At 48.2% G+C, this 25,045-nt stretch overlaps 7 protein-coding genes across 7 annotated transcripts; 3 read left to right on the top strand and 4 right to left on the bottom strand.

The window, feature by feature from the left end:
* Nucleotides 1-665: 665 nt before the first annotated feature.
* On the bottom strand, nucleotides 666-1,975 carry LTR84_003215 (uncharacterized protein; the record flags this gene model as incomplete). The annotated part of the gene is made up of 2 exons (XM_064846810.1): nucleotides 666-1,037; nucleotides 1,091-1,975. 2 exons carry the CDS (start codon nucleotides 1,973-1,975, stop codon nucleotides 666-668), a joined length of 1,257 nt encoding a protein of 418 aa, XP_064705790.1.
* Nucleotides 1,976-2,581: 606 nt separating this feature from the next.
* Nucleotides 2,582-3,466, top strand: LTR84_003214 (uncharacterized protein; the record flags this gene model as incomplete). The annotated part of the gene is made up of 1 exon (XM_064846809.1): nucleotides 2,582-3,466. The coding sequence occupies one exon, from the start codon at nucleotides 2,582-2,584 to the stop codon at nucleotides 3,464-3,466; it is 885 nt and encodes a 294-aa protein (XP_064705789.1).
* Nucleotides 3,467-4,670: 1,204 nt separating this feature from the next.
* Nucleotides 4,671-11,040, top strand: LTR84_003213 (uncharacterized protein; the record flags this gene model as incomplete). The annotated part of the gene is made up of 3 exons (XM_064846808.1): nucleotides 4,671-5,114; nucleotides 5,154-5,176; nucleotides 5,208-11,040. The coding sequence occupies 3 exons, from the start codon at nucleotides 4,671-4,673 to the stop codon at nucleotides 11,038-11,040; spliced, it is 6,300 nt and encodes a 2,099-aa protein (XP_064705788.1).
* Nucleotides 11,041-12,681: 1,641 nt separating this feature from the next.
* Nucleotides 12,682-14,140, top strand: LTR84_003212 (uncharacterized protein; the record flags this gene model as incomplete). Its single annotated transcript, XM_064846807.1, has 3 exons — nucleotides 12,682-13,448; nucleotides 13,502-13,970; nucleotides 14,018-14,140. 3 exons carry the CDS (start codon nucleotides 12,682-12,684, stop codon nucleotides 14,138-14,140), a joined length of 1,359 nt encoding a protein of 452 aa, XP_064705787.1.
* Nucleotides 14,141-14,782: 642 nt separating this feature from the next.
* On the bottom strand, nucleotides 14,783-16,319 carry LTR84_003211 (uncharacterized protein; the record flags this gene model as incomplete). The annotated part of the gene is made up of 4 exons (XM_064846806.1): nucleotides 14,783-15,120; nucleotides 15,174-15,535; nucleotides 15,601-15,820; nucleotides 15,932-16,319. 4 exons carry the CDS (start codon nucleotides 16,317-16,319, stop codon nucleotides 14,783-14,785), a joined length of 1,308 nt encoding a protein of 435 aa, XP_064705786.1.
* Nucleotides 16,320-17,493: 1,174 nt separating this feature from the next.
* LTR84_003210 (uncharacterized protein) lies at nucleotides 17,494-21,456 on the bottom strand (the record flags this gene model as incomplete). Its single annotated transcript, XM_064846805.1, has 1 exon — nucleotides 17,494-21,456. The coding sequence occupies one exon, from the start codon at nucleotides 21,454-21,456 to the stop codon at nucleotides 17,494-17,496; it is 3,963 nt and encodes a 1,320-aa protein (XP_064705785.1).
* A 1,634-nt stretch (nucleotides 21,457-23,090) lies between these two features.
* LTR84_003209 (uncharacterized protein) lies at nucleotides 23,091-25,035 on the bottom strand (the record flags this gene model as incomplete). The annotated part of the gene is made up of 5 exons (XM_064846804.1): nucleotides 23,091-23,551; nucleotides 23,611-24,605; nucleotides 24,655-24,715; nucleotides 24,770-24,808; nucleotides 24,861-25,035. The coding sequence occupies 5 exons, from the start codon at nucleotides 25,033-25,035 to the stop codon at nucleotides 23,091-23,093; spliced, it is 1,731 nt and encodes a 576-aa protein (XP_064705784.1).
* Between the last annotated feature and the right edge of the window lie 10 nt (nucleotides 25,036-25,045).

The following is a 25,045-nucleotide window of genomic DNA, read 5'->3' as shown; positions in this document are numbered from 1 at the left end:
TATGTGCCCACAAGTCCTTAATTGGTGGCGTTCGAGCTCTGGATGCAGTCCGGTCATCGGACTGTCATGCCAAGGTCTCCCTCTGGCGAGAGCAGAGCGTGGTGGGTGGTAGTGCGTGGATCCCTGTTAGTGTGATGGGCCTGGGTGGGCCGCGGCGGGTAAAGGCTTCAGTTAGTTCTTCGATACAATGCCAAACTTTAACCGGCTAACTTAGTTAGTTAGTTGTACGGGAGTGTCCATGCAGCTACAAGAATTGATTTCGTCCTTGGCTCATCTCGTGATTATGATGCACATCCTGGTAGAATGCAAGAAGATTCTTGCACTCGAACGGAATATCTGAGCCTTCTTTCACATCTCTCTCTGTGGCCAAGTCTCAGTACGAAGTGGTTAGTCAGGTTTTTACGTCTGGTCTCACGCTCCCCCACACTACCCACCATCTGATGCACTAGTTCTTGTTGGTCGATGAAAATTGAAAAGCAAGGCGAACAAGAGGTACGAGTTGTCCGTATTCGGCAAAGTGTTGTTGACGGCGGAGAGCACTGGCATTTGCGTATTGTAGATTTTACACGATCAATTTTATGGAAATTTTCCCATGTCAGGTACCCATCTTCGATCTTAGCGATCAAGTTTGCCAGGCGTAGGAAGTATTCGGAAACATCCCAGTTTCACAACTTTGCATTCCAAGCCGCACGATCAGCTGATTCAAGAGGCCGCTCTCGACCGTCCCAAAATAGCGGACAAAGCTGGAACCATTTTTCTCGGCTCGCGATTGAGTGTACGGATCTCTTGTGACCGAGGTCAATGTATTTGCCAATGACAAGACCTTGAGAGTTTTCGTAAGAGAGGATCGTCGATCCTGTGGCTTTCGGTTCCCCAACAGCATTTGCCGTCCTGGGATCATCCAAGAAGACATAGTGGATGCAGGAACTATACCATGCATTCACCCGTTTCGATCCTCGGAACGTCTCGTCGCCTACAAGTGAATGGCGCCCTCGATCATAATCTCCTGCATCGTAATGTGCACCATAATGATCTTCCTGTAGAAGGGCTATCAGTATTCGATTCTGAACGAGGTTGATAAGGGAAATACCTTTGACCAATATAACTCGAAGTAGGCAAATCTGGCATCGTTGAATCGGCCGAACAAGCACAGTACGTGGGGATCAATATGTAGTTTCCGTAGATACTCACGGTGTTGTTCAAGAGTTCCAGTTTCGTTCCATCCCTGGGCAACGCGAGGGTCATTCTGCCAAGTGTTGAACAACTGGAGATGTTCCTGGTTGTTATAGTCGACAACCTCGAGCGAGAAATGCTCATCAAGTTCTGGAATGTACCGACTGTACGCAATCGACCCTGGAAATGGTTTTGGTCGACGAACTGGATGGCGAGCATAGACTCGTTCTTCTGGAAACTTCATCGTGAAGTGATGATTCTCCGCCATGATCGGATATTGGGCCAGCGGTTTTCGTATGCCATGGTCTGTGCCGTCCCCAACGACCCAGATTGGGCGAGGCCCTAGTGGAGAAGCAGCACCTTGCCAGAAAGCGCTTCGAAGCACGAGTAATTCCTGAGCACCACTAGGTGGTTGCTGCTTCAGATGCCATGGTTTTGGATGTTCAATTGCCAACCCAGTCGCTAGAAGCTCGTTTATGATGATTTCACTCTGGCTACCAGCAACAGCAAGTCGGAAGTACTCGAAGATCGGATGTGTGAGATAAATTGCATGTATCACATTCCAAATCTGTCCCAGTGAGGGTGCCCTGTCTCCTGTCCACTCGAAAACTGTTTCTGGACTGCGACGAGCTCGCGCCCAAGCACTGTTGTCGGCTTGGGGAGGAAGGCCATTCGACGGCTTTTGTTTTGTCAGATCAATCCAAGAAAGTGTATGTGAATGAAGTGGCTCAGGAAGTGGCCTTCCAGAGGTTTCGTGCTCGACAATAACCAACCGTAACTGTGAGGGACTGGTAGCAGACATCGCTTCAACTCGATAGGTCGTCAAAAATGGGTGAGGCAGTTTCACCAGGGTGAGGCTGCTTGTTGAAGTGAGCGTCGATGCCATATTTAATCATATAAACCGCCAGTAGAATGAAGTGATGAGAGCAAACCGGATTTATAGTTACTGGCTGAGTACGAAACACTCAGTATGCCACTGAGATATCGAGGATGAAGATGTATTTTTCAAAGTATGCTAGGGTTGCTGAAGATTGATCAAGGAAATCCAATTATATCAGGATGGTGTCTTGCGATTCCCCATAGATGCAAGCCCGGGGAGCCCAGCCAAAATAATCTTTCTAGTCAGCAAAATGAATACCGAGGTGTGTAATATCCTCTGGTCGGCATACGACGCAGACCAGACTCCGGATGGTACCTGAACTCATCCTAAACGGATCTCAACCGAAAAGCTTTCTGCGCGCCAAGAATGTCTTGTACTGGTCAGTGATGCTCTAACTGGCTAACTAGTAGAGTGCAAATATACTGGAGAGCTAAGACTGCCAGCCATTATAAAAGTCAATCGCTGGATTTTTACTAGATGCGAATGGCCAGCAGGTGTCGATGCAAATAAATTCCTGGGGATTCCAACATGGCTTTGCGTTCAAGGAGCCGACAATTCCAAAATGTGGATGTTTCATTCCCATCAGATCATATTGTTCTGGTGACAATCAACAGACCTCAAAAATTGAACTGCATCGATAAAGCTACAAGCAGGCATATCCAAAGTATTTGGGAGGAATTTGATGAAGATGAAGATCTCTGGGTCGGTATCATCACTGGCTCTGGGAGAGCGTTCTGTACGGGCGCAGATCTACAGGGTAAGTCCAGGGATCCTGCTGAGAAGCAGATATCCATCACGCTACTAACCACGGTGATGTTCGCAGAATGGAACGACATGAATAAAGCTGGTGTTGTCAACGACATGAGCGCACCTGGGCTTGCGGGCTTACCTCGACGAGATGGTAAAAAGCCTATCATAGCTGCTGTGAACGGCATATGCATGGGAGGAGGCTTTGAGATGATTGTGAATTGCGATCTTGTGATAGCCTGCGCATCAGCAGTGTTCTCTTTACCAGAAGTGAAACGGGGGATCGTTCCGGTCGCTGGGTGTCTGCCACGACTCACACGGATCATCGGATTGCAACGGACGACAGATCTCGTCCTGACAGGAAGAAACGTGAGTGCAAAAACATTACACGAATGGGGCCTTATTACACAATTGGCAGAGTCGGCTGCCGATGTCGCCAGGGTTGCGATCCAGACTGCGGAATTGATGTGTAGCAACAGCCCCGACGCGTTGATCGTTGCTCGGCGTGGCATTCGCTTGAGCTGGGAAGCTGGCAGCGTGGAGGACGCTGTGTCAAAGTTAGCCGATGAATCCTACCCTCAACTGGTGCGAAGCCATAATTTCGCTGAGGGTATTTTGGCATTCGTGGAAAAGCGGCCCCCTGTCTACAGGAATTCTAAGCTATGATGTTGTTCGTGCTTGATCGGAGGGGCAAGGGGAAGATTCAAATCTAATCAGATCCCCCACTATCCAATTGAGGCAGTTAGTAGTGCTCGTAATTACACCCCACTAACGCATGGGGATGGAGATTCAGCACGCCACATTTCAAGCACTCTGCAGCTTTTGTCGTGAGAAAAAAAATCTATCTTATCAGATGATCTCGATCGTCAGGGGTCTTTCTCACAGGTCAGGAGAAGTCGACCAGTACCGATCAAACAGATCATACTTCGTACGTCGTTCACATTCTCGTGATACACTAAGTGCCATTAGCCGACAGCCCTGATGCTGTGGTTCAAAAAGTGTCACAAAATTTCCTTCTCCTTGGCACAACTGCAGGGCATCCTCTCGCCACTCTGGAATCCACCGAGCTCAAATTGTCGATCTCGGGGCCCAAAGCCTAAGCAGGAATAACAAAGAAGCCTGGCCGAGTGAAGCTTCAATGTCTGGGGGCTTGGGCTAAGTACTCCGCTGCTAGTAGACACCACGTACCCAATCATCAAATGGATCGTACTGACATGAAATTATGAACATTGCCTAGGTGGGTATCTAGGTAGGTATGTATGTATGATCGGCTGAATCTTACCCTGGCCCTCATTTTTCGATTTCCAAAGTTTGCGGGTAACGGTTTGAATACAGAAAACCATACAACGCATTACTCGTGCATCATTACAAGTTACAGGATGCAGCTCGAACGAGACGATACGTGTTTGGTAGATTGCCTGCTGTGATTGACTAAACTGTTCTCGGGCGTCTCTCCGAAAAGCGCTCTGAATATGCCTCCATGAGAAACGCTCCATCAGCCAGGATCCAGTCGAGAGTGCTGGTACCATGTGGCCCTGTTTGGTTAGTTGCGTAGAATGCTGTTGAGCACTGTTGCAGCATGCACCGATGCATGCCGTGTATAGTGTCGGCCAGCTGGGAAGTCCAGCTGTGGCATGTCACTTGTCAGTCACATACTCTTTGGAGCTGCCTCCTGTACGAGCAACCAGTCTCAACTCAACAAAAGGCATTTCGTTGGAGTTTTGTATTCCAGTCGCCTTTACTGGCTGCCAACAGGCATCGATTGGGACCACGTATAACGTCCATACAGCGTTGCATCAGTCCGTGTATTATCTGAACATTGATCTCCTGACACGATAGCACAATCCCAGGTGTACGGCTCTTGTGCAGCATGGGGTCCGTCGAGGTCCAGGATGGGCATTTGGTCGACGGCCATGCCTATCAATTGTTGACTGGAAGAGCTGATGAAGAGGGCTTCAGGTCATTTCAAATCATTGATCTGACCGACGACCAAGAAGCCACAGTCACCACCTTGAGCGATGAGATTGTGCTGCTTTCGTGGTTCCTGACATTATTGCGGACAAGAGATAACCCGAGTCTTTCCTTCGACTGGGTGCATTATATTCCCCGCAATGGTTACATACAGGACCAAGGGGCTGAGTGCTTCAGATTGGGAGATCTTGTGACCAATATGAATGCTACGGTTGGAACAATCAAGAGAAAGATTTCATCACTTCTTCAAGCCTGTGGAAACACAGCACAAACGATCAAGTCTGCCGATTCGTCTCTGATACTGAGCACTAGCTCCAGGGGATCAGACTATGTTGATGAATTTGTGAGTCCTATCATTCCATGATTCCTACAGGCTTGGCAGTTTGCTAATGATGTCCAAAAAGGGTACGCTGCATATAGAAGTACAGAATTCTAGTACTTGCCTAAATGTCCGTCCGCTGTACCACAGCGAGGGCATGTTACAATACACAATCGCGCGTCACATCGAGACATTCGTTGACACCGTCAGGCTTTGCGTCGCAAATCCTGACACCACCCTTGAAGAATGTATGCACCCAACAGAGAGCGATATCGACCAAATCTGGAAATTCAATCATGCTGCACCCGCAAGTTACGAGGCCTGTATGCAGGACATTATTTCTCAGCAGTGCGACAAGACCCCAGACAGTGTAGCAATCTCTTCATGGGATGGCGAGTTGACCTACGCACAAGTCGATGGATATTCGACACTTCTTGCGTATAAACTCAGGAATACAGGGGTTCAATTGTCGGATTTTATTCCTCTGTGTTTCGAAAAATCCTGTTGGACAATTGTTGGCGTTCTTGCAGTCATGAAGGTTGGAGCGACATTTGTTTTGCTGGATCCAAGCCTTCCTCTTGCCCGGCTCCAAAATATGGTTGAGCAAGTTGGGGCCACAACTATTGTGCATTCAAAGATGCAGCGCGATCTAGCGGTATCGATATTGCCGCGTGGACGCGCCATGGTCGTTGAAGCCGAAGGCTTCACGCAATTGAACCCTGGATCACGTCAAGAGCTACCCATCGTACCACCATCAACGATCATGTACATCATTTTCACATCCGGATCTACTGGAAATCCCAAGGGGGTCATGATAAATCACCGAACTTACACTAGCAGTGCTATTCCTCGAGCCGAAGCAGTTGGCTACAAGGAGAATTCGAGGGTTCTTGATTTCGCTTCATACGCTTTCGATGTCAGCATTGACAGTATGCTCCTCACTCTATCGCGTGGCGGTTGCCTTTGTATACCGTCCGATGAGGATCGGATGAATGACATAAACGGAGTGATACGGAAGATGAAGGTCAATTACGCAGGCATTACTCCCTCAGTTGCGCGTATACTAGACCCGGACGTCATCACATCCCTCGAAGGTCTCGGCTTGGGCGGTGAAGCGGCAACAGCGAGAGACATCACACGATGGGGCCGAGATACCAGGATTATCATTGGCTATGGCCCGTGTGAATGTACGATTGGCTGCACAATAAACAGCAGTGCGGCAACTGGACGAGATTATGTTTCGATAGGTCACGGAAATGGTGCTAACATCTGGATTGTGGACCCTAATGACCACAACAAGCTGATGCCCATAGGCGCGGTGGGTGAGCTTGTCGTGGATGGTCCAATCGTTGGCCAAGGCTACCTAAATGATCCTGAGAAAACTGCACTTGTATTCATTGATGATCCGCCATGGCTCATATCAGGTCATCAGCAATACGAGGGCCGTAAAGGCAGGCTCTACAAAACAGGAGATCTTGGAAGGTATGACCCGGATGGGTCGGCAGGGATCGTATTCGTCGGAAGAAAGGACACCCAAGTCAAGTTACGCGGTCAGCGTGTCGAACTTGGTGAAGTCGAATATCAAATCAAGGGCAGTCTTCCCCAAGAGGCAGACGTTATCGCCGAGGTCACAAGTCCGCAGGGATTTGCAGGTCAGCCGACGCTGCTGGCATTCATCGCATCAAGGTCCAAAGACAGAGTGGTAGGAGCGCCTCTAAAGACAGTTACGCCCGAAGAAGCGATCAGCACATCACTATTAGGCATTGACGCAAAATTAGCCCAGGTCCTGCCCAGATATATGATACCTAACGCTTTCATACATGTCAACTTCATTCCTGTGCTGATATCCGGAAAGACTGACCGCAAAAAACTTCGGGAATTTGGCGCCACTATCAACATTCGTCAGGGTGATGAGACTACAGCAGTTACTTCTCGCCCTCTCCCACGCCTCAATGATGCTGAGCAAACTCTTGCAGAGGCATGGAGTCATATTCTAAATATAGACGTTGAGGTAATTCGGGTTGATGATAATTTCTTCATCCTTGGAGGGGATTCCGTTGTCGCAATGCGACTCGTTGCATTTTGTGCAACCTTATCCTTCTCTCTAACGGTCGCGGATGTTTTCCTCCATCCTACGCTTTCGGAGATGGCAAGCGTTGTTCGCATGTCCTCAAAAGTGACCCAGCATGAGGTTCCACCATTTTCGCTATTATCATCTCCTGTCGACCAGGCTTGTGCTGAAGCATCACAAATATGTGAAGTGGAAATATCTTCCATCGAAGACATTTACCCAAGTACCCCAACACAAGAGTCACTTTTTACATTCTCCATCAAATCAACAGAAGCTTATGTTGCCCAACGGGTTGCCCGAATTCCAGACCACATCAGTACCTCTGCCTGGAGAGAAGCCTGGGAGTCTGTAGTTGCTGCAACCCCAATGCTGCGGAGTCGCCTAGTCCAACTTCGCGAACCCGGATTGTTCCAGGTGGTTGTTCGCGAGCCCATTACGTGGAGAAGTACAACCGATTTAAAGCAATATCTATCTGATGACCATGGAAAAAGGATGGAGCTTGGCCAAAACCTCGCTCGGTACGCTATTATCGAGGGATCAACAAAAGGGGAACGATATATGGTCTGGACTGTGCACCATGTCCTCTACGACGGCTGGTCGGAATCCTTGACTCTGAACTTTATTCGTGATATCCTGGAAGGGCGTAGTCCACAGCCTCAGGCACACATGAAGGAATTTGTTAGTCATGTGCGTGATATGGACGAATCTCTGACTCAGGACTTCTGGCGACGCGAACTTGATGGCGCGATTGGTGGCCAATTTCCAGAGCTGCCCTTCAGAGACTATCTATCCAATCCAGACTCCATGTTGGAAATGTCATTCAATCTCAACACAGCGGAAAACAAAGCATCCCCTTTCACTATGGCAACTTTAATTCGTGGCGCTTGGGTACTCGTTGCTTCACAGTATATGAATAATGATGATGTTGTCTTTGGCGAGACTCTAACTGGGCGCGACATTCCGCTTCCAGGTGTCGAAAGCATTCAAGGGCCGCTAATAGCAACTATTCCCATCCGGACTCGAATTGATCGGACCAGCACAGTTGATTCCTTCCTACAAAATATACAGCAGTCCATGATGACTCGCGTTCAATATCAACATTTCGGTATGCAAAATATAAGGAAGGTTAGCTCGGACGCCCTGTATGCCTGCGAGGCCCACACTGGTCTGGTCATTCAACCCGAGCTGGAATACGCGGCTAGCGAACTTGGTTTTGACGAAGGTGACCCTGTCCGCGAAGCCCTTCATTTCAACCCATATCCACTCATGCTCGCTATTGGAACTGGAAACAAAAGAATCAGAGTCGCCGCAAGCTTTGATAGTAGCCTTATCGACGACACACAAATGACCCGGATCTTGGACCAATTCCGCGAAACATATATTCAACTAAGTGGAGATGTATCAAAGGAGATCAGTGTAATTTCCTGTCTTTCAGCGGCAGAGTTGGATCGAATATGGTCCAGAAATCAAACTCCTCCATTGGCTCTAGACCAACAATTGAAGCGTCTTAGGTCCTCTACAGATACTAAAGAAGGAAGTGAATATCCTCCTGCAGTGGTGTCTTGGGTCTGCAATCCACGGAATGTGAATCAGCTTACACCTATCGGTGGGATCGGTGAATTGTGGCTCGAAGGCGCCTATCTTCCAGGAGCATATACAGAGTCTCCACGTTGGCTTGTTGACGGCAGCAATGCCTACAGCGGCCGGGAGGGTAGGTTGCACCCAACCGGCGACATAGTAAAAGTTACGCACAGTGGAAACATGATCTTTATTGGCCGGAAAGGAGATCTGACCCCTGATCAAGGGCACGCGATTGATCTCACAAAATTACAGGTTTATATCACCAAGTATCTTCCCGCACCAATTCGCACTGCTATATCATTCGTGCTACTATCTGCGAATGGTGTCAAGACGACGGCACAGCGGAAGCTGATCATCATGATTGAGCATCAGTCCCATGAGAACGCCATCGGGATAATTTCTACGGACTTAAAGATCAATCTTCATGTTGAATCACAAGATATAGAAAGTCCTGAGGTCTTAGTCCAGTGTGCTATGGACCCCAGTCTTGTATCAGCACTCAAAGAGCTCGACAAATCTCTTCGAAACGAACTTCCTCCATCAATGGTGCCTTACACGTACATTCCAGTCGAGAGTCTTCCCCACAGGGAAGACATGTCGGAAACTATCATACTGGAATTGAGTGCTTCAAGCGTTGCTTGCCAAGCGCTTGCTGAGATTCAGGACAATTTGCAGCAAGCCTGGAAAAAGGAATCAGCATCAGCGCCTCTAACCAAACCACAAAAAACCATTAGGGACTCATGGGCAAGAGTTTTGGACATGACGCCGGATGAAATCGATCTCGATGATAATTTCTTTCGCCTTGGTGGTGACTCTGTGCTGGCGATGCGACTGGTGTCAAATCTCCGCGCTCAGGGTTATATCCTGTCGGTAGCAGACATCTTCCAAAACATGCGTCTTCGCGACGTCGCTACAGTAATAAGGCAAGAGACGTCGAGCAAGTCCGCTCAGCCCTATACACCATTCTCCACCATCCCTGAGGAAGACTTAGACGCACTCATCGAGGACATCCGACCTCAGTTATCCGATGTCGGTGGGAACATTCAAGATATCCTTCCCGCCACTAGCTCTCAATCTGTGGATATTAGAGCCACTGTACACGCCCCACGAACTTCGATTCAATACACTACACTATTCTTTGATTGCGAGATTGACCAAAATCGTTTGATTTCAGCTTGTCAGAACCTGGTCAGAAGGCATGAAATATTGCGTACGGTTTTCGTGGAGCACCAATCAAGATTCTACCAAGTTATTCTCAGAGATTTGGAAATCGCCGTCCCAATCCTCCAAAGCCAGAGCGACGTGGTCATTGAGGAACAAGTGAAAGCTCTCTGTACATCAGACATCGAATCACAATATCTGCTTGGCTCTCCTTTTTGCAAGCTCTGGTATGTGGAAGGAAAGGAGGGAGAAAAATGCCTCATCCTAGGACTATCTCATGCCCAGTACGACGGCACCTCCCTCCCCAGACTGCTACAAGACTTGGAGGCTCTTTACGAAGGAAAAAAAGTAGTTGACGTGTTCCCGTTCAAACAATACGTTGTGAGCACTGGCGAAAATTTTTTGCAGTCAGAGGGGCTGAAATACTGGCAAGGACTATTAAAAAGATCACAGTTATCGGTTCTTGACAGCAGCAAAGAAAGAGGTTCTGGAGGTTCCGATAAGTCTATCTTCCTCGAAACGCCAGTGGATGTCTCTCAGCGACCAAAGAGTATCACCACAGCAAGCATCCTGACCGCAGCATGGGCACTGACTCTTGCTCGTCGTCTCCAGACCCGAGATGTGACATTCGGTACTATTACCACGGGACGCAATCTCACCCTTGCCAATATGGAGAACATCATGGGTCCATGTTACCAATTTACTCCTGTGAGGGTGGCTTTTGACCTCGAATGGACAGCATTGGATCTCCTGCAATACGTCCAGAGCCAAGTAGCTGGATCTACGGCTTATGATTACATAGGGTTCGAAAAAATATTCAAGGAATGTACAGAGTGGTCATCAAAGCACGATTTCTACGACTCGCTCGTACATTACCAAGATTTTGAGGATTTTGATACCATGCCTTTTGCTGGGGCAACGTGCAAGGTTGATATACTGAATCCCCACGGAGATGCCAGTCATCCTCTGAAAATTGCCTCCTTTGTCCGAGACGGCGAGACGCATGTTGGGATTGTCGGTAGTGACAAGCAGCGAGATTTTATTCAGGCGGCTCTAGATCAGTTGGTTGCAATCGTCCAGGAGCTGGCTACCGGGCATGGGGAGCAACGACTGTTCAGCGATCGATCATTCAATTGATTGAAGATCGTGAGTTTCACAGGATTCTAGCTCATCGTTTTCTTAGGGTAGATTCATATTTAGCAGTTATGAGTATGCTAGAATAATGCTGACAGGGTTGAAAAATAAATGACAGTCGGCGACAACAGTGTTATGGGAGAAAAGCTCCTCTCCTCCAACTTGTATAGGAGAAGTTGGTTAGCTATTGTGCAATGTCCTTGTCCAGTGTTCTCCATCCCTGGGCTGGCATATTCATGTGCTTAGGGATTTACCGCCGAGGCTCTGAACCCCTGGGAACTGGCTAGCAAGGCTGAAAGTCACGTGTGAAAGTCATCTCTTCTTCATGTTCTCGATCTCCAGTTTATAGCTAGATGGATTGAGCGGGTTGGAAAATATCATGATAGAAAACCGTCACCACTTGTCCAGTCGCCTGCTCAATCCTGCATGGAAAACCAAGATCCCGTCTCGCGAGATGCTGCTCCAAACACTTGCGAGGGTGAGGCTTCCAGAGGTCTGGTGGGCAGTCCATGATCGGCCGTTATCGGAGATCAAGTCTTTGGGTGGCGACTCCTGATGCATTATAATTGTTTTGACAAATCTAATCTGATTATCGATCATCCTCCATCCCCCTGCCCTTCGGGGGATCCGCAAATGAAGCACAGTTGCTGCGAAGCTTAGGAAATTGGCGGCCCCCACCCCCATTTTCCGTTTCAGTCATGCCGATTGCCCAGCCGAGTTTGAAGTTGTGATAGCTCTCCGAAAGATTATCTTGAGCTAGCCAGGGACGAGGGTTCACCACCAACTAATCTGATGAGTGGATATCTTATCTTATCCGATGAAAATTTTTTCATCTGACTTTCGCCTCCCGTCCATACTGAGCCAAGACGACTGAACAAACTATCCACTTGACCATAACTCTTGAACGAGCTTCGAAATCATTACCACTCCTTGCTATGGGAGTTGGCGGTAAGCGAAACCTAATTCGTACCCCCTCAATGTTCCACTCATGACATTGGGTGCTTGCCTTGCTCCCACCTGCATCCCTACACGTTTAGTGAGCCACGAGCATATTTCACATGTGGTCGGTCGACACTGATAGTGGCTATTCCATAGCTTTTGGAAATCTTCGAATTATGAGCCTCGATGCTAGAACCGAGACAGGGACAACCCTGCACATTCGGATCGCTCAAGATGTCGTGTCTACGGAGTAGTCTTCCTCCATGGAAACATTGCATGGACGCTAAGAATGCATGCTTGCAGATCCTCAGAGAGGTAATGTATGCAGTTCTGTATCTGTATCTTTCAAACTCGATGCTTGGTATTGTCATGTATTGGTCCAGTACCCGTGGCATTCGTCAGACTACAATTGCCTATGACGAATGCGAGATCCAAGTGGAAGAACGGTGGGATCCCAAGATGTCGGGCCTCTCAGACTTCGGATGTCCTATGGCGATTGTCGGTATTTTGATCTCGTTGAGACTAGGACACTGTCGCACACGATAGGGCTGTGCCGAGTGTTGCTGAGCAGGTGATCGCCACCGACTTGCTGTGTCGTCCTTCTTTGTCCAGGTCCGCTTGATTTACAACAACAGCTATCCCTTGAGCAATAGTACCTGAGAGCTTTGGCACACCCTTTTTCACTGCGGTTGACATATTAGCACAATGCCTTCTCCTTCAACAATAGGAGTTGTCACTCCGGGATCGACCTATGATCTAGTTTGTATCGGGTTTGGAGCTTCTGCACTGTCTCTGGCCATTGCCCTCAAAGAAAGGCAGAGCCTAGCCAGTACAGTATTTCTCGAACAACAACCGCAGGCAAGATGGAAGCCATGTCACAGCCTCATATCTCCACGAATGAAGACGTCATTTTTGAGCGACTTGGTAACATCGGAAAATCCACGCTCGAAGTTCACATTTGTCAGCTACCTTCATTCCACAAATCAACTCGTCACTTACACCAACTCTGGAAGGATCGCCCCATCACGGCCTATGTTTGCAGACTATCTGAGATGGTGCGCAAAGCAATTCGAATCTCACGTTTGCTTTGGAAACCGGGTTGTGGGAGTGATGCCCCGTAATGGTAACAATGGCTTGCTGGAGGGCTGGAATGTGCTCTATGAAGACATCTCAACTGGGCAAAGAGGATCTATCACATCACGGCAGGTTGTGTGCGCTGCTGGACTGCAGCAGAAAATTCCAAACGTGCTCTCTGCTCAATCCATTCGACCACGAGTTGCTCACTCTTCTGAAGCACTTGAAGCAATATCTGAAGTATTGAAAGACAAGCGACAGACACCCAAAATCGCTATTGTTGGCGAGACTAGTCATGCAGCCGAGATATTCGTGCATCTGCATGGCATTCATGGCAACCACAATGTGCACTGGCTCACGCAAAGGTCGGAAGTGAAAGGGAAAGAAGAAACACCGTTGTAAGTTTGGCCGATATGTGTGCGTTGACTTGTCTTAACCAAAACATCAACAGCGCTCTGGAAAGTCTACATCAATCGCATCAAGTTCCTCCAGAGTTCAGCAGGCAAGGCGGGGAACGGTCGCGATCAGCAAATGCTCTGCCTCGCCAATTGATGACAGAAATCTATGACTTCATGTATGATCAGAGCGTCAAGCAACCAGACTCGTCGAAGTGCCGCTTCCAAGTCAGGCACAGCACCAGCATAACCAATTGTCAGGTAACCCCGGATAACAAGGTTGAGCTTGGTTTCCAGAGTGGCGCAACCCTCAACCTTGGGTCGAAAAGTGACATATATGACCTTGTGATATCAGCAACGGGCTACGATACTAGTGAGCATCGAAGGATCCTAAGCCCCTTGAGCCAACTTGTCGATGGCCACAACATCACCGTGGCTGCAGACTACCAGGTCAACTTCCGCTCCGGAGTGAAGAAGAGCAACACTGGGGTTTGGCTCTTACACTCACCCATTGATTCTGATGAGGTAAGAACATCGATAATTTCACAAGCCTGACACTGACATCTACTCAGATTGATGACGCCTTGTATCAGATTCTTGCACAGCGTAGTGCCCGCGTTGCCCAAGCGTTGATAGAACAACGAAAACTCCCTGCCGAAGAGACCACATCGGAAGATAGATCTGCTCGGCTATAGGATATGGGATTTGCGTTGCTTTATGTTCAAGCCACTGTTGTGACTCAGTTTGGATGTACATAGTTCCTATCTTTAGCCGAACCTTATCATAATGATAATCTTTGAGGTCTCCAATACTAAAAGTACACGCGACTATATGCAAATGATCTAAGCTCTTAAGGTACAGCTTGCGCATGCACTTAGCAATTCTGAATTCCACACTCATGCTTTGAATGCTCTAAAATCTACCACGATCTCAAAGTTTTGCTTTCTGGGTTAGCAGGATCTGTTCTGCCAACTTGACGAACTCAAATTTCCGGACTTTCCCACTTCCTGTTAGAGGTATCGAGCTTGGAATTCCATCTTCTCCGAGCCAGAACACATGTGCCGGAGCTTTGTGCCTTCCAAGAGTCATCCTTACCCACTCCCTTATATCATCGTCACTCAATGACGACTTATCCTTACCGGTGGCACCTTCGGCACGTTGCAGAAAAGAGGCGACGACTTCTCCATATCGGCTGTGCTTGACACCGACGACAATCGCTTTACTGATTTGATCGTGTTGCAACAGTCGTTCCTCGATTTCTAATGGGTAGATGTTTTCACCGCCTGGTATTTGGAAACTCCATTAGATGAAAAGCTCGAGTAGTCAGTATAACCTCTTCACGTACCACGAATGATGATGTCCTTGAATCTTCCCGTGATGGTACACGTCATGTCTTTATTGATGATGGCTTCGTCTCCAGTCTTCAGCCATAGCACCCCCGCCTCATCCCGTACCATGACCTCGTCAGTCTTCTCTTGATTCTTCCAGTATCCACGCTGTAGTTGGTAGCCGGCCATGCATAGCTCACCGCGCTGACCAACAGAAAGTGTTCTGCCCTCCCGATCCACGACTTTGGCATGTGCGAAAGGCATTACGTGGCCGACGGTGTTCATTTTTGTGTCTATCGAATCGTCGTGGAAAGTGTTGAAACAAGTAGGCGAAGCTTCAGTAAGTCCTTGAAAAGAATCAGCGAGATAAGCTTCACCTTCGATGTGACGCAAGACTTACCATAACTGCTGACGAACTCGGTCATTCCGAGGTCATTGACCATCAGCTCCATCAAATGTCTTGGGATAGGGGCACCAGCGATCATACCCGTCCGCAATCTACTACAGTCGAAGTCTTCTGGCCAAGGCAGGCTAAATATGGAGTCAAACATAGCGGGTACACCATGAAGAGCTGTACACCTCTCTTCCGAGATAGCACGAAGACAAGCAGCAGCATCGAAAGTCTCTGTTGGATAGATGACTTTCGCACCATGGGTGATACATGCCAAAAGACCTATCACCAAGCCAAAACAGTGGAAAAGCGGCGGTGGACAACATAGTACATCGACCTCAGTAAATGCTAGTCTGTCGCCAATAAATCGACTATTGTTAACAAGAGAGCTATAATTCATTAGCTGGAGATGCAATCTGCAGGATGATATCCTTACTGATGCGTCAACATTGCGGCTTTGGGGTGACCGGTTGTGCCACTCGTGAACTGGAGATTGCAAGTATCGTTGGCTGTGAACTGTGCCGCAACCGATAGTAACTTCTCGTCCGAGAGTGTCGCTCCAAGGTCGACGAGTTTTCTATAAGCCGTGAAACGTCCGGACGAATTTCTGAGAATCACGACTTCCTTCACAAATCCTGGCTTTCTAGAAAGTTGTGCTAAGAGAGGTCTGTTATCATGGAGACCTATTCTTGGTGTTGTAAAGAGTAGTTTGCATTCTACCTTTTGTCAGTAATTCCTCCTAACCCTAGTAACGTTATCATTCATACCAGTAAAACCCAGAGCGTAGGATGCTTCCGAAGCCGTGTAAGTGTTGTTAAGAATTACCAATATGGCACCGATTCGCATGCAAGCGAAGAAGACTGACACATATTGTTCGCAGTTCCCAGCCATGATTGCTATCCTATCACCAGGTCGAATTCCCCTCTCTAGTAATGCCTTCGCGATGTGGATGCTTTCTTGCTTCAAGAAATCGTAGGTCCATCTTGCACCAGTCCAGGGAATTACCACGCATTCTCTGGAGCCGTAGCGAATGCATTGGAAGTCGAGCAGTTCACTCAAAGTCAGGTCAAGGAGTGGAACGCTCGAACTTCCATGGACGACTGCAGGCGTTCTACCTGGGGCTATCAAGCCACCGGAATCGATCTCTAAAGACATCTCGAGGAGTTAATCGTGCCGATGATTCAGTCCGAACCCAGTAAAAACATTGAAACGCAACAGTATCTAAAGACTTCTTCACTGACCATAGCAGAACTTTTCAGAATTCTCCCTATGAGTCGATCATACACGAGGCTCTCCCTGCTAACAGACACATGAAACACATACTAATCTTGTCACAGCCGAACTCGGCCCTATCCAACGGGCACTTCGTCCGTCTCTAGCACTGGACATGCTTTCTTCACGAGCGTCTCCAAACATCCGAGGCGCAAACCGGCGTCTCTCAAAACGCAATCATGTGGGTGTAGAATCGTCGCTCCGATCTAGAGCTCCGAGCTGCATGATGACATCTTCGGCTCCGGTCTAGTATGCTACGTGGATCGGGTAAAGATTTACCATGATCCAGCTTCCATCAATACGACATTACCAGGACGTATGTCGCAAATCTGATCCTGTGGAATCGTTGAAAAAAAAGCAAAGAGACATCAGAGCCAAGAACATACTCACGCTCTGCAGTAGCGTATTGAAGACCCTTGACACAACCTGGATCGAGCTAAATGAACGAGGTGGGTACCTGAAGATCCCAGTTGTGTGAAAAGAACGCGAAGCCCTCGAATTTTCGACCCGACGACCCTCCAGAGCCGCCCCACATGCTGTACAGCGTATTTCAAGGGTTGACCAAGAAATTTATTTCAAACGGGTTTTAAAATTACTGTATTTCAGGAGCCGTAATTGAAACAGTGTTTTCGCTTGAATGTCGCTTTTATGTTCGATGTAGAATGAAACCTCCCACTGAATATCCTTTTGTTTCCCTCAAGGTGCTTTGCTCTTATTTTCGTAAGGCGCAGAGACCCCCGACACGAGCTGTTCTCCCCAGATCCCGAACCACGTTGAATATATCAATGTTAATTGAATGCAAGTGCTCTCAGGTCGAACACATTTCGGTGTGTCTCAAACGCAGATGGAAAATCTCTCAGTTATCTGTATTCAGTAATTTACTACAGTAACATGCTTGCTAGTTAAGATATGTCCATGTCCGCAGCTCCTCTAAGTGTCGGACCACCTAACTTAGTTGATTGACTTCTCGAGCGCTAATCGATACTAAGTATGTCTTGAGACCAAAACAATGGTTAGAATTTCAAAGAACTATGTAGCTGCTAAATAATACTATCAATCACTCAGCCAATGTCTGATGCATGACATTTAGTCGATAGCTATCAGACCTCTCCAGTAATTCCTCATGGGTACCTTGATCCAGACACTTCCCTTCTTCAATCAAGAAGATGGTATCAGCCCTGCGAATTGTGTGAAGTCGATGAGCAATGGCAATAACAGTGATACCGTTTGCAGCCTTGTCTAATCCGGCCTGCAGTAGCTTCTCAGACTCGGCGTCCAAAGCACTAGTCGGTTCATCGAGTATGAGGAGCCTTGGCTTTCTGACAAGTGCGCGAGCAATCGACAACCTTTGCTTCTGACCTCCTGAAAATTGATTTCCATTGGGTCCACAGAGTGTGTCATAGCCGTCTGGTAGCTCCTCAATAGTGTCATGGATGTTTGCGAGCTTGCAGGCTTCTTTGATTTCGTCCAATGACACGTCTTGTCCCGGCTTAGCACCAAGACCTATATTGAAGGCAATATCCCCCTCGAAAAGCACACTGTCTTGTGGTACCAATGCAATCGTATCTCGAAAAGTGACATCTCGACTTCCAGTGATGTCAAACCCGTCGATCAAAATGTTTCCTGCGCTTGCAGAGTACAACCGTTCGATAAGAGAAACAATTGTGGACTTGCCTGCACCACTTGGACCAACGAAGGCACAGAAAGTTCCTGATTTGATGTCAATGCTCAATCCGTTCAGCACTTTGACGTCTGGGCGAGCTGGATAGGCGAAGTGGACGTCTTGAAGTCGAACACTGGAGGCCGTAGTGGAACCTTCACGTGAGACGTTTGACTTGGCTGCGACCTCCAAATCTTCTTCTTTGGTGGTTTGCGTAGGGGAAGATCTAGGCAGTCGGCCTTGCATCTTATCGGATCCCAGGTCTATCAAACTCAATATCCTGACCATAGCTGCCTTTGCACTAGAAAGCTCTGGTGCGAGGGCAAACATTTGACTCCAAAGTAAGGCGCTGACTAGAAGCGAAAACACCACTATCAAGAATTGCACCTGAGTATACGTCCCTGCAATAATCTGTCTGGCACCCCACCAATATGCCAGAGCATTGACAAGATTTCCCAGTAGATACGTCATTGCCTGCCACAGACTTGCTTGAAGGCTGACCTTGAATGTCTCCTTGCGAGGACCCTTCAAAGACCGCCGGTAGGTTCCAAGTATCTCTTCTTCCAGGGAGAGTGACGCCACAGTTTTGATGGATGTGATTGCTTCAACTCCGATGTCGACTGACTTGGTATACGCATTCTCATGCCTCTCCTCAAATTGTCCGAGCACCCTCAATTCCATCAGGCCAGCCCCAAGGAGGAGTGGCACTAGGGATAAACATACCAACGCTATCTTCCAAGCGACAATATGGGTTAAGACAATCGCCGCGATCAGATTGATAGTGATAGAGAAAAGCGTACCAATGACGGATCCGCTCAACCCGCTCAAAGCACTTCCATCTCTAGTGATATAAGATAGGAGCAAAGCTGGTGTACGTCCCTCGGATTGATGCCAATGGATGTCCTGTTCGAAGAGCGATCGGAATGAAAGAACCCGCACAGTGTAAACGATCTTTTCGGAAACCCAACCGAAACCAGACCAACTCACTATGTTAGCGAAGAACTCGATAATTGCAAGGACGAAAAACATCAATCCGAAAAAATTTCCTCTCGATCTGATGCTTTCCTCAGAATTGCAGGGGCTCAGGCTCCCAACAGTATTTCCAAATATCACAGCTTCTCCCGAAAATGAGCCTCCTACAACGGTAGAACCAATAAGAGCAGCAGTGATAGTCAAAATATGTGGTTTGAGGGCTGGTGCATATCCTCTTAGGACAGACCAAACAGACCTCTTGGGAGTGAACGGTTCGTCTTGTTCTTCAGCTAAAGCCGGCACGATGACTTGATGCGTGAGGAATTCGGATTTCTCAGGGTCTCCAGTCTCGTCATTTGAGAAGCTGCTCTTCTCAGAATTCTGTTCGGTCAGCACAGTCGAAGATATCTGCTTATCGCTTTCTTCAGAGTATGGCTCTTTTCCCTTGACCCCCAAGCCTTGGAGTCGGACCATTTCAGCGTATGCTCCGGATGTTGCCATCAGAGTCGGGTGATCGCCTTCTTCGATGACACGGCCTTTGTGCATTACGATGATATTATCCGCTGAGGTGACAGTTGCAAGGCGGTGTGCAATTGTGACTACAGTCCTGTCGACTGCAATCTTGGAAATGGCTTCCTGGATGCGGCGTTCGCTGCTGGAGTCCAATGCGGCCGTAGCCTCGTCCAAGATTAGGACCTTGGGATCCTTTACCAAGGCTCTCGCTAGTGCAACGCGTTGTTTTTGACCACCACTCACGAGGCGTCCAGTTGAGCCGACGACTGTGCCGTAACCATGCTGAAGCTTCTGAATGAAGTCATTGGCATCTGCCAGGACGGCTGCTTTCTGCACAATATTGACAATCTCAACCATCTCAGAACCCATCTTTCCTGCCGCCGCCAGGATGTCCTCGCCACCTCGCAACTGGTTTGCTAGTGATCCAATCCTATCGCTCAGCAGAGTGGATTTGAGATGAGAGTGCTGGGGGTTACTTGTGTTGATCAGTCCATGAGCAATGTTCTCCAGTATCGATCGGTCCAGCAGAGAGGCCTCCTGTTGTACAAGGCCAATAAAACTTCTCAAATCATGAACATTGATAGCACGAAGATCTATACCATCAAAAAGAATTTGGCCCTCCGTAGGGTCATATAATCTCATGAAAAGGCCTGTTATAGTCGATTTACCGCTTCCAGACTGTCCGACAATGGCAGTGTGTTTGTTCGCCGGAATTCGGATGTTGATACGATCTAGGACAGTAACATCTGCTCTGGACGGGTACACAAAGGAAACTTCTTTAAGTTCCAGTGCCCCGTCAGCTTGGTCGAGCCGTGTTCCCGAGTCACCAGTACCGTTGATGCTCGGTTCACGGTAAAGGTCCTCTTGTAATTTCTCGTATGAAGCAACGGCACCCCCAAACAAATGTAGAAATGGGGCCACCATACTCAGAGTCAACGTAGCTTCGATCAGGATGAAGATTACAGTGAACGTGGCACCCACAGTGGTTCCAGTGGAATCATTCCGCACAGAGTCTGCGATTTGTTTGCTCCCTTGCCAAAATGCTAGACCATTTGCGGAGTAAGCAATGAAGTACAAGAGCCCAGATTGCACTCCGACGGCCGTGGCCTTCTTCAGACCCTCGTGTTCACTCGACTGCAGTGCCTTTGAAAATTTGGACTCGAGCCGAACATTTGCACCAAAAGCCTGGACGACCACAATGTTTGATAGTGCCTCCGAAGCGATTGAGGCAGCAGTGGCTGCATAGTCGGACATGAGAGCGGAATACTTCTCAATGTAGTGACTTCCCACAATTGACATCAAAAAGTAGGCCGGAATAAGGGAGATGAGCATCGCTGCCAGATCGTGGTTCTTGATGAAGGCAACGATGTATGCTGTGATAAAGAATGATACACTTGAGAGGCATATCCCGACTTTCTCTGCGGTGCCGGAACGGATCGCTTGAATGTCTCCATTAAGACGAGATGATACCTCTCCTGGAGGAAGACTGTCGAAGTAAGATGGCTCCTGTCTGAGCAGGTTTCGAATATATTGCTCCCGGAGTCGTTGAGCCAGTCGAGCACCATTCAGACTCCAACATGTAAGGTGGATGTAGATGGTGATAAATTGAGCGATTGCCAAGTATAATATCAACAATATCTTGTCATTCACACTGTTTTGATATTGAGACGCGCTCTCCGAAGTTTCAGGTGAGTTGCATGTTGCGGAATTGAAATCGTCGAGAAGCTGACCGAATATAATTCCAATTAATGGAAACGGTACCCCCGATGCTATGGCGCATGTTATTCCCAACAGCAGAGTACCAATTTCAGCTTTGGATGGATCGCCGGCCAGAAGAAGGCGAGGATATCGCCCAAGGTTCTGAAGTAGTTTCATTCTGGATCAATGTCGACAGGATGCTCTTTTCGGCTGTCGTGAATGTTGGACATATCTGATGTAGTCGACAGTACGGGAAAGGGCACCACGTCTTCGTACATGGCCTCAAGCTTGTCCATTGGACTGAAAGGGGCGCATAGCCGATCGTTGGGGCCACAGTGCCATCGAAAAGACTCGCATCTTTTTGCAACTCCATTGCCTCCTCACTCCGGTGCTAGGAGTTGGGACCGCCCATCATCAAAGCAGGGATGGTCGCCATTGCGGGTCCCGACTCCTCCATACATGCAGAAAAACATGCAATTGCATGAGCCCGAGAAAAGAGCTAGTGTGACGAACGTTCAAGACCTGAAAACAGTTTTGACTACCTAGATACCTAGGTAATGTTCTGTCATGTTACATCATGGTATGGTATCAATGGACTCAGGGTGGTCCAATTCGTGGTGGCCAAGAAGGCGCTAACTATGTACCGACTTAGGTATCCATAGTTAAGCACCTTGGGAGTTGGCGACCAACACAGCACCCCCAGGCTCGTTAGTTAACTAGTTAGTTAAGGGCCCTGCCGACATCGGTCTGAAGCGCTGCAAGGGCTCCGCCAAGAGCCACACCATGGTCCAATTCTGACAATCTTGTGTTAGTTCATCGCCTGGGCTAGCATTTGCAATTCTTGGTACTCCTCCTCTCAGGAAAAAAAACTTCACGAGGCAAGTCGAAGATAGGCGTGAGCTTTGCAAGGTCTCTTGTGCTTCACGGCATTAGGTTGGCCATTAGACCTGCTTCGAGTGGTCAGGACTGGTAATGGGTTTTCTGCACCCTTGCTTTGTTGTTCTTGATGGAAACCACATGAAAAACGTTCTGATGCAATTCACAAGGCGTAACCAGCCCGGACTCTGACCGATCAATCGTGGACCATTCATGAATCTTCCAACGAGAAGCCAGTGTCAAACTTCTGCGTGTTGGCTCGCGCAGTCCACCGTAGTCACGCGTTTTCGTCACCGCGACGTGCTAGCTTCGCTCGCACCTCCTCATACAAACAGCTTCAGAGCTGCCAGTCTCCCAGCAGTACATGTCACCTTTAACCCTGTTCCAGGTGCGGAGCCCACTACCTTCATGCCAGCTCCTGCCTCAGTAAGAGAACTATGCTCTTGGTGTTCCCAGCAGCAACGACAAAGCATAGTGGAGTCCACTGCCATGGTTGATTTTCGGTCGATGAACGATGCAACTAACTTGAAATCCAGCCTGCGGAGAACTTTGTCAAGAACGCCCCCTCGCCCAAGAATACGACGTAAGTGTAATATCGACCCAGCCCAAAGAGAATATGAGACCATCTCGCGTGGAAAACCCAGAATAAAGCTGAACAGAGCTGTGGTAATGCAAAGGAGCAGCATAAGCCCCGCAAATAGCCGATCCTGTAAAGCTATTGACATTCACCATGCCAACTCGGATGCTTCGAAATTGATCAACTGACGACAGACCAAATACTGCTCACAGATATTGAAGGGTCATCAATTAAAATCTCGTCAGGAAACAAGCAGTGTATGATGCCTAGAGTTTCATGCCCCAGGCTGAGTGCTGGCACATTCAATTTTCTCAATTTCTCAATCTACTTTTTGAATCTGGATAGTTCACAGCACTACCTATCCAAGATACCATGCCAAATCTTCCTTTCCCCCTGTCCTTTCGTCCTCTAATTCAGCCAGGGTGGATCCGTTGCCCAAATATTGCCACATTCCATCAACACCCAGCTTGCCAACCGAGTCAGCCTCATTGTTCCAGTAGGTATATTCCCAGTCTTCATATTTCGGATCCGCAATTGCTTCAAAATAGTGCAAACTGCTTCCAGGCCAGGGACCAATGACCTTGCCTTCCTTCTTGCCAGACTTGTACCAACTCTTACAGCTGTCTGTCCAGACATAGCGCTGTAATGCTTTCTGGTGGTGCTGGTTCAACAGCGCGGTTGCACGCACTGATGGCGAAAAGGATTTGGTGCGCTGCCGCTGGTATTTCCGCCGGATCATTGACGACATATATGAAGCTTGCCTCTCAATAACCGGAATCAAGGTCCCATTGGAGATCGGTGCATTCGGCCCAATAAACACTTTACACGTTGTCAATGATGTGGATCTCCATCCCGATCAGACCTCGATGAAAACTCACTGAAATAATTGGGAAAGCGTGGAATACCAAGGGCAAGATATGCTTCAACATCATCTGAGTTCTTCCACAGCTCCGCCAAATCTACCGCATCCTCCCCTACAAGACGAAAACGAGGGCGACAGCTGGTATCAAACCCGGTAGCGCACACAATAGCGTCGACTTTGAGGAGAAGACCATCTGTGGTGATCAGCCCATCGGCCACAGCGCGCTCAGTCTCGCTGGTAACAACCTCGACATTAGGTGCACGTAGGGCCTCTAGAAATCCTTGTCCAGGTGTCAAACGCCTGCATCCGACAGAATGACTTGGGATAAGCTTCTCAACAAGAACGCTATCGGCTCCAAGTCTGGCTTTCATAGTATCAGCAAAAACCTGTCTTGCGCCGGCTTGTCTCTGGCTGTCTTTCAGGAACACATCGATGATGCGATTCAAGTTACTCTCAATACTTTTACGGTATTGGAGGAAATAATCGGGATCATCACGGAACTTTTTTTTATCCTCGTCAGTATAAACCATATCGATTTTCCCATTAGCCTCTCCAGGGGGGTCGATAAACCCTCGAGATGGGGCAATCCAGGTTGGGGATCTGATGAAAGCATACAACTTCGCAGCGATTGGTTGCAGAGCAGGAATAATCTGAACACCCGAGGAGCCAGCACCAATCACAGCCACCGTCTTGTTGTGCAAGTCTTGGTCATGCTGCCATTGCGCGGAATGTATCAAGGGTCCTCTGAAGTCATGCAAGCCAGGAATTTCAGGCCACTTCCAATTGTTCAAAACCCCCCCAGCATTGATGAGGATGTTGCATGATCTTTTGATGATCGTCGTGCTTGGAACATCTTCTTGCGAAGACACCTCTACGTCAAGATCCCACACACCTAGAGTCTTGGACCAAATAGCAGACACAAGCTTGTGGTTGAAGTGGATGTATTTGCGAATGTCGTACTTTTGAACTACTTTTGTGAGATAGTCATGAATCTCACTAGAGCCAACATAACTAATGACGTCAATCAAAATTCCTGAACGAAGGAGAATATTGTACATACTACTGAGAGTATTCTGGATTGGGCTCAAAAGTGTAGGTGTAAGCATGGGCGGGAACGTCACCTGCCAATCGTCAGCTCGTCGTGTAAACGGGAGTCCATTGACCAGTGAAAATACAAGCACATCCAGGATAACGATTCTCTAGCCACGTGCCACCTGTGTACGACTTAGTAGACTCGTACCGAGATGATACAGGCGCGAACGATACCGATGTCCGAGTTTTTCTCGTAAATGCACAACTCAAAGTCTTCCAACTTCTGCTGCAATTCAATGGCTAGTGCAATCCCAGATACACCAGCGCCAATGCATACAATACTTGCATGTTGAGGGGAGAAGATATAATCAGATGTATTTTGCACGCTCTGCTTGTTTCCGTTCGGCATGGTGGTTCTT

Source organism: Exophiala bonariae, assembly GCF_035927105.1.
Source record: "Exophiala bonariae strain CCFEE 5792 chromosome Unknown scaffold_15, whole genome shotgun sequence".
Classification (NCBI taxonomy): domain Eukaryota; kingdom Fungi; phylum Ascomycota; class Eurotiomycetes; order Chaetothyriales; family Herpotrichiellaceae; genus Exophiala; species Exophiala bonariae.
This window is presented reverse-complemented; position numbering and strand designations above follow the sequence as displayed.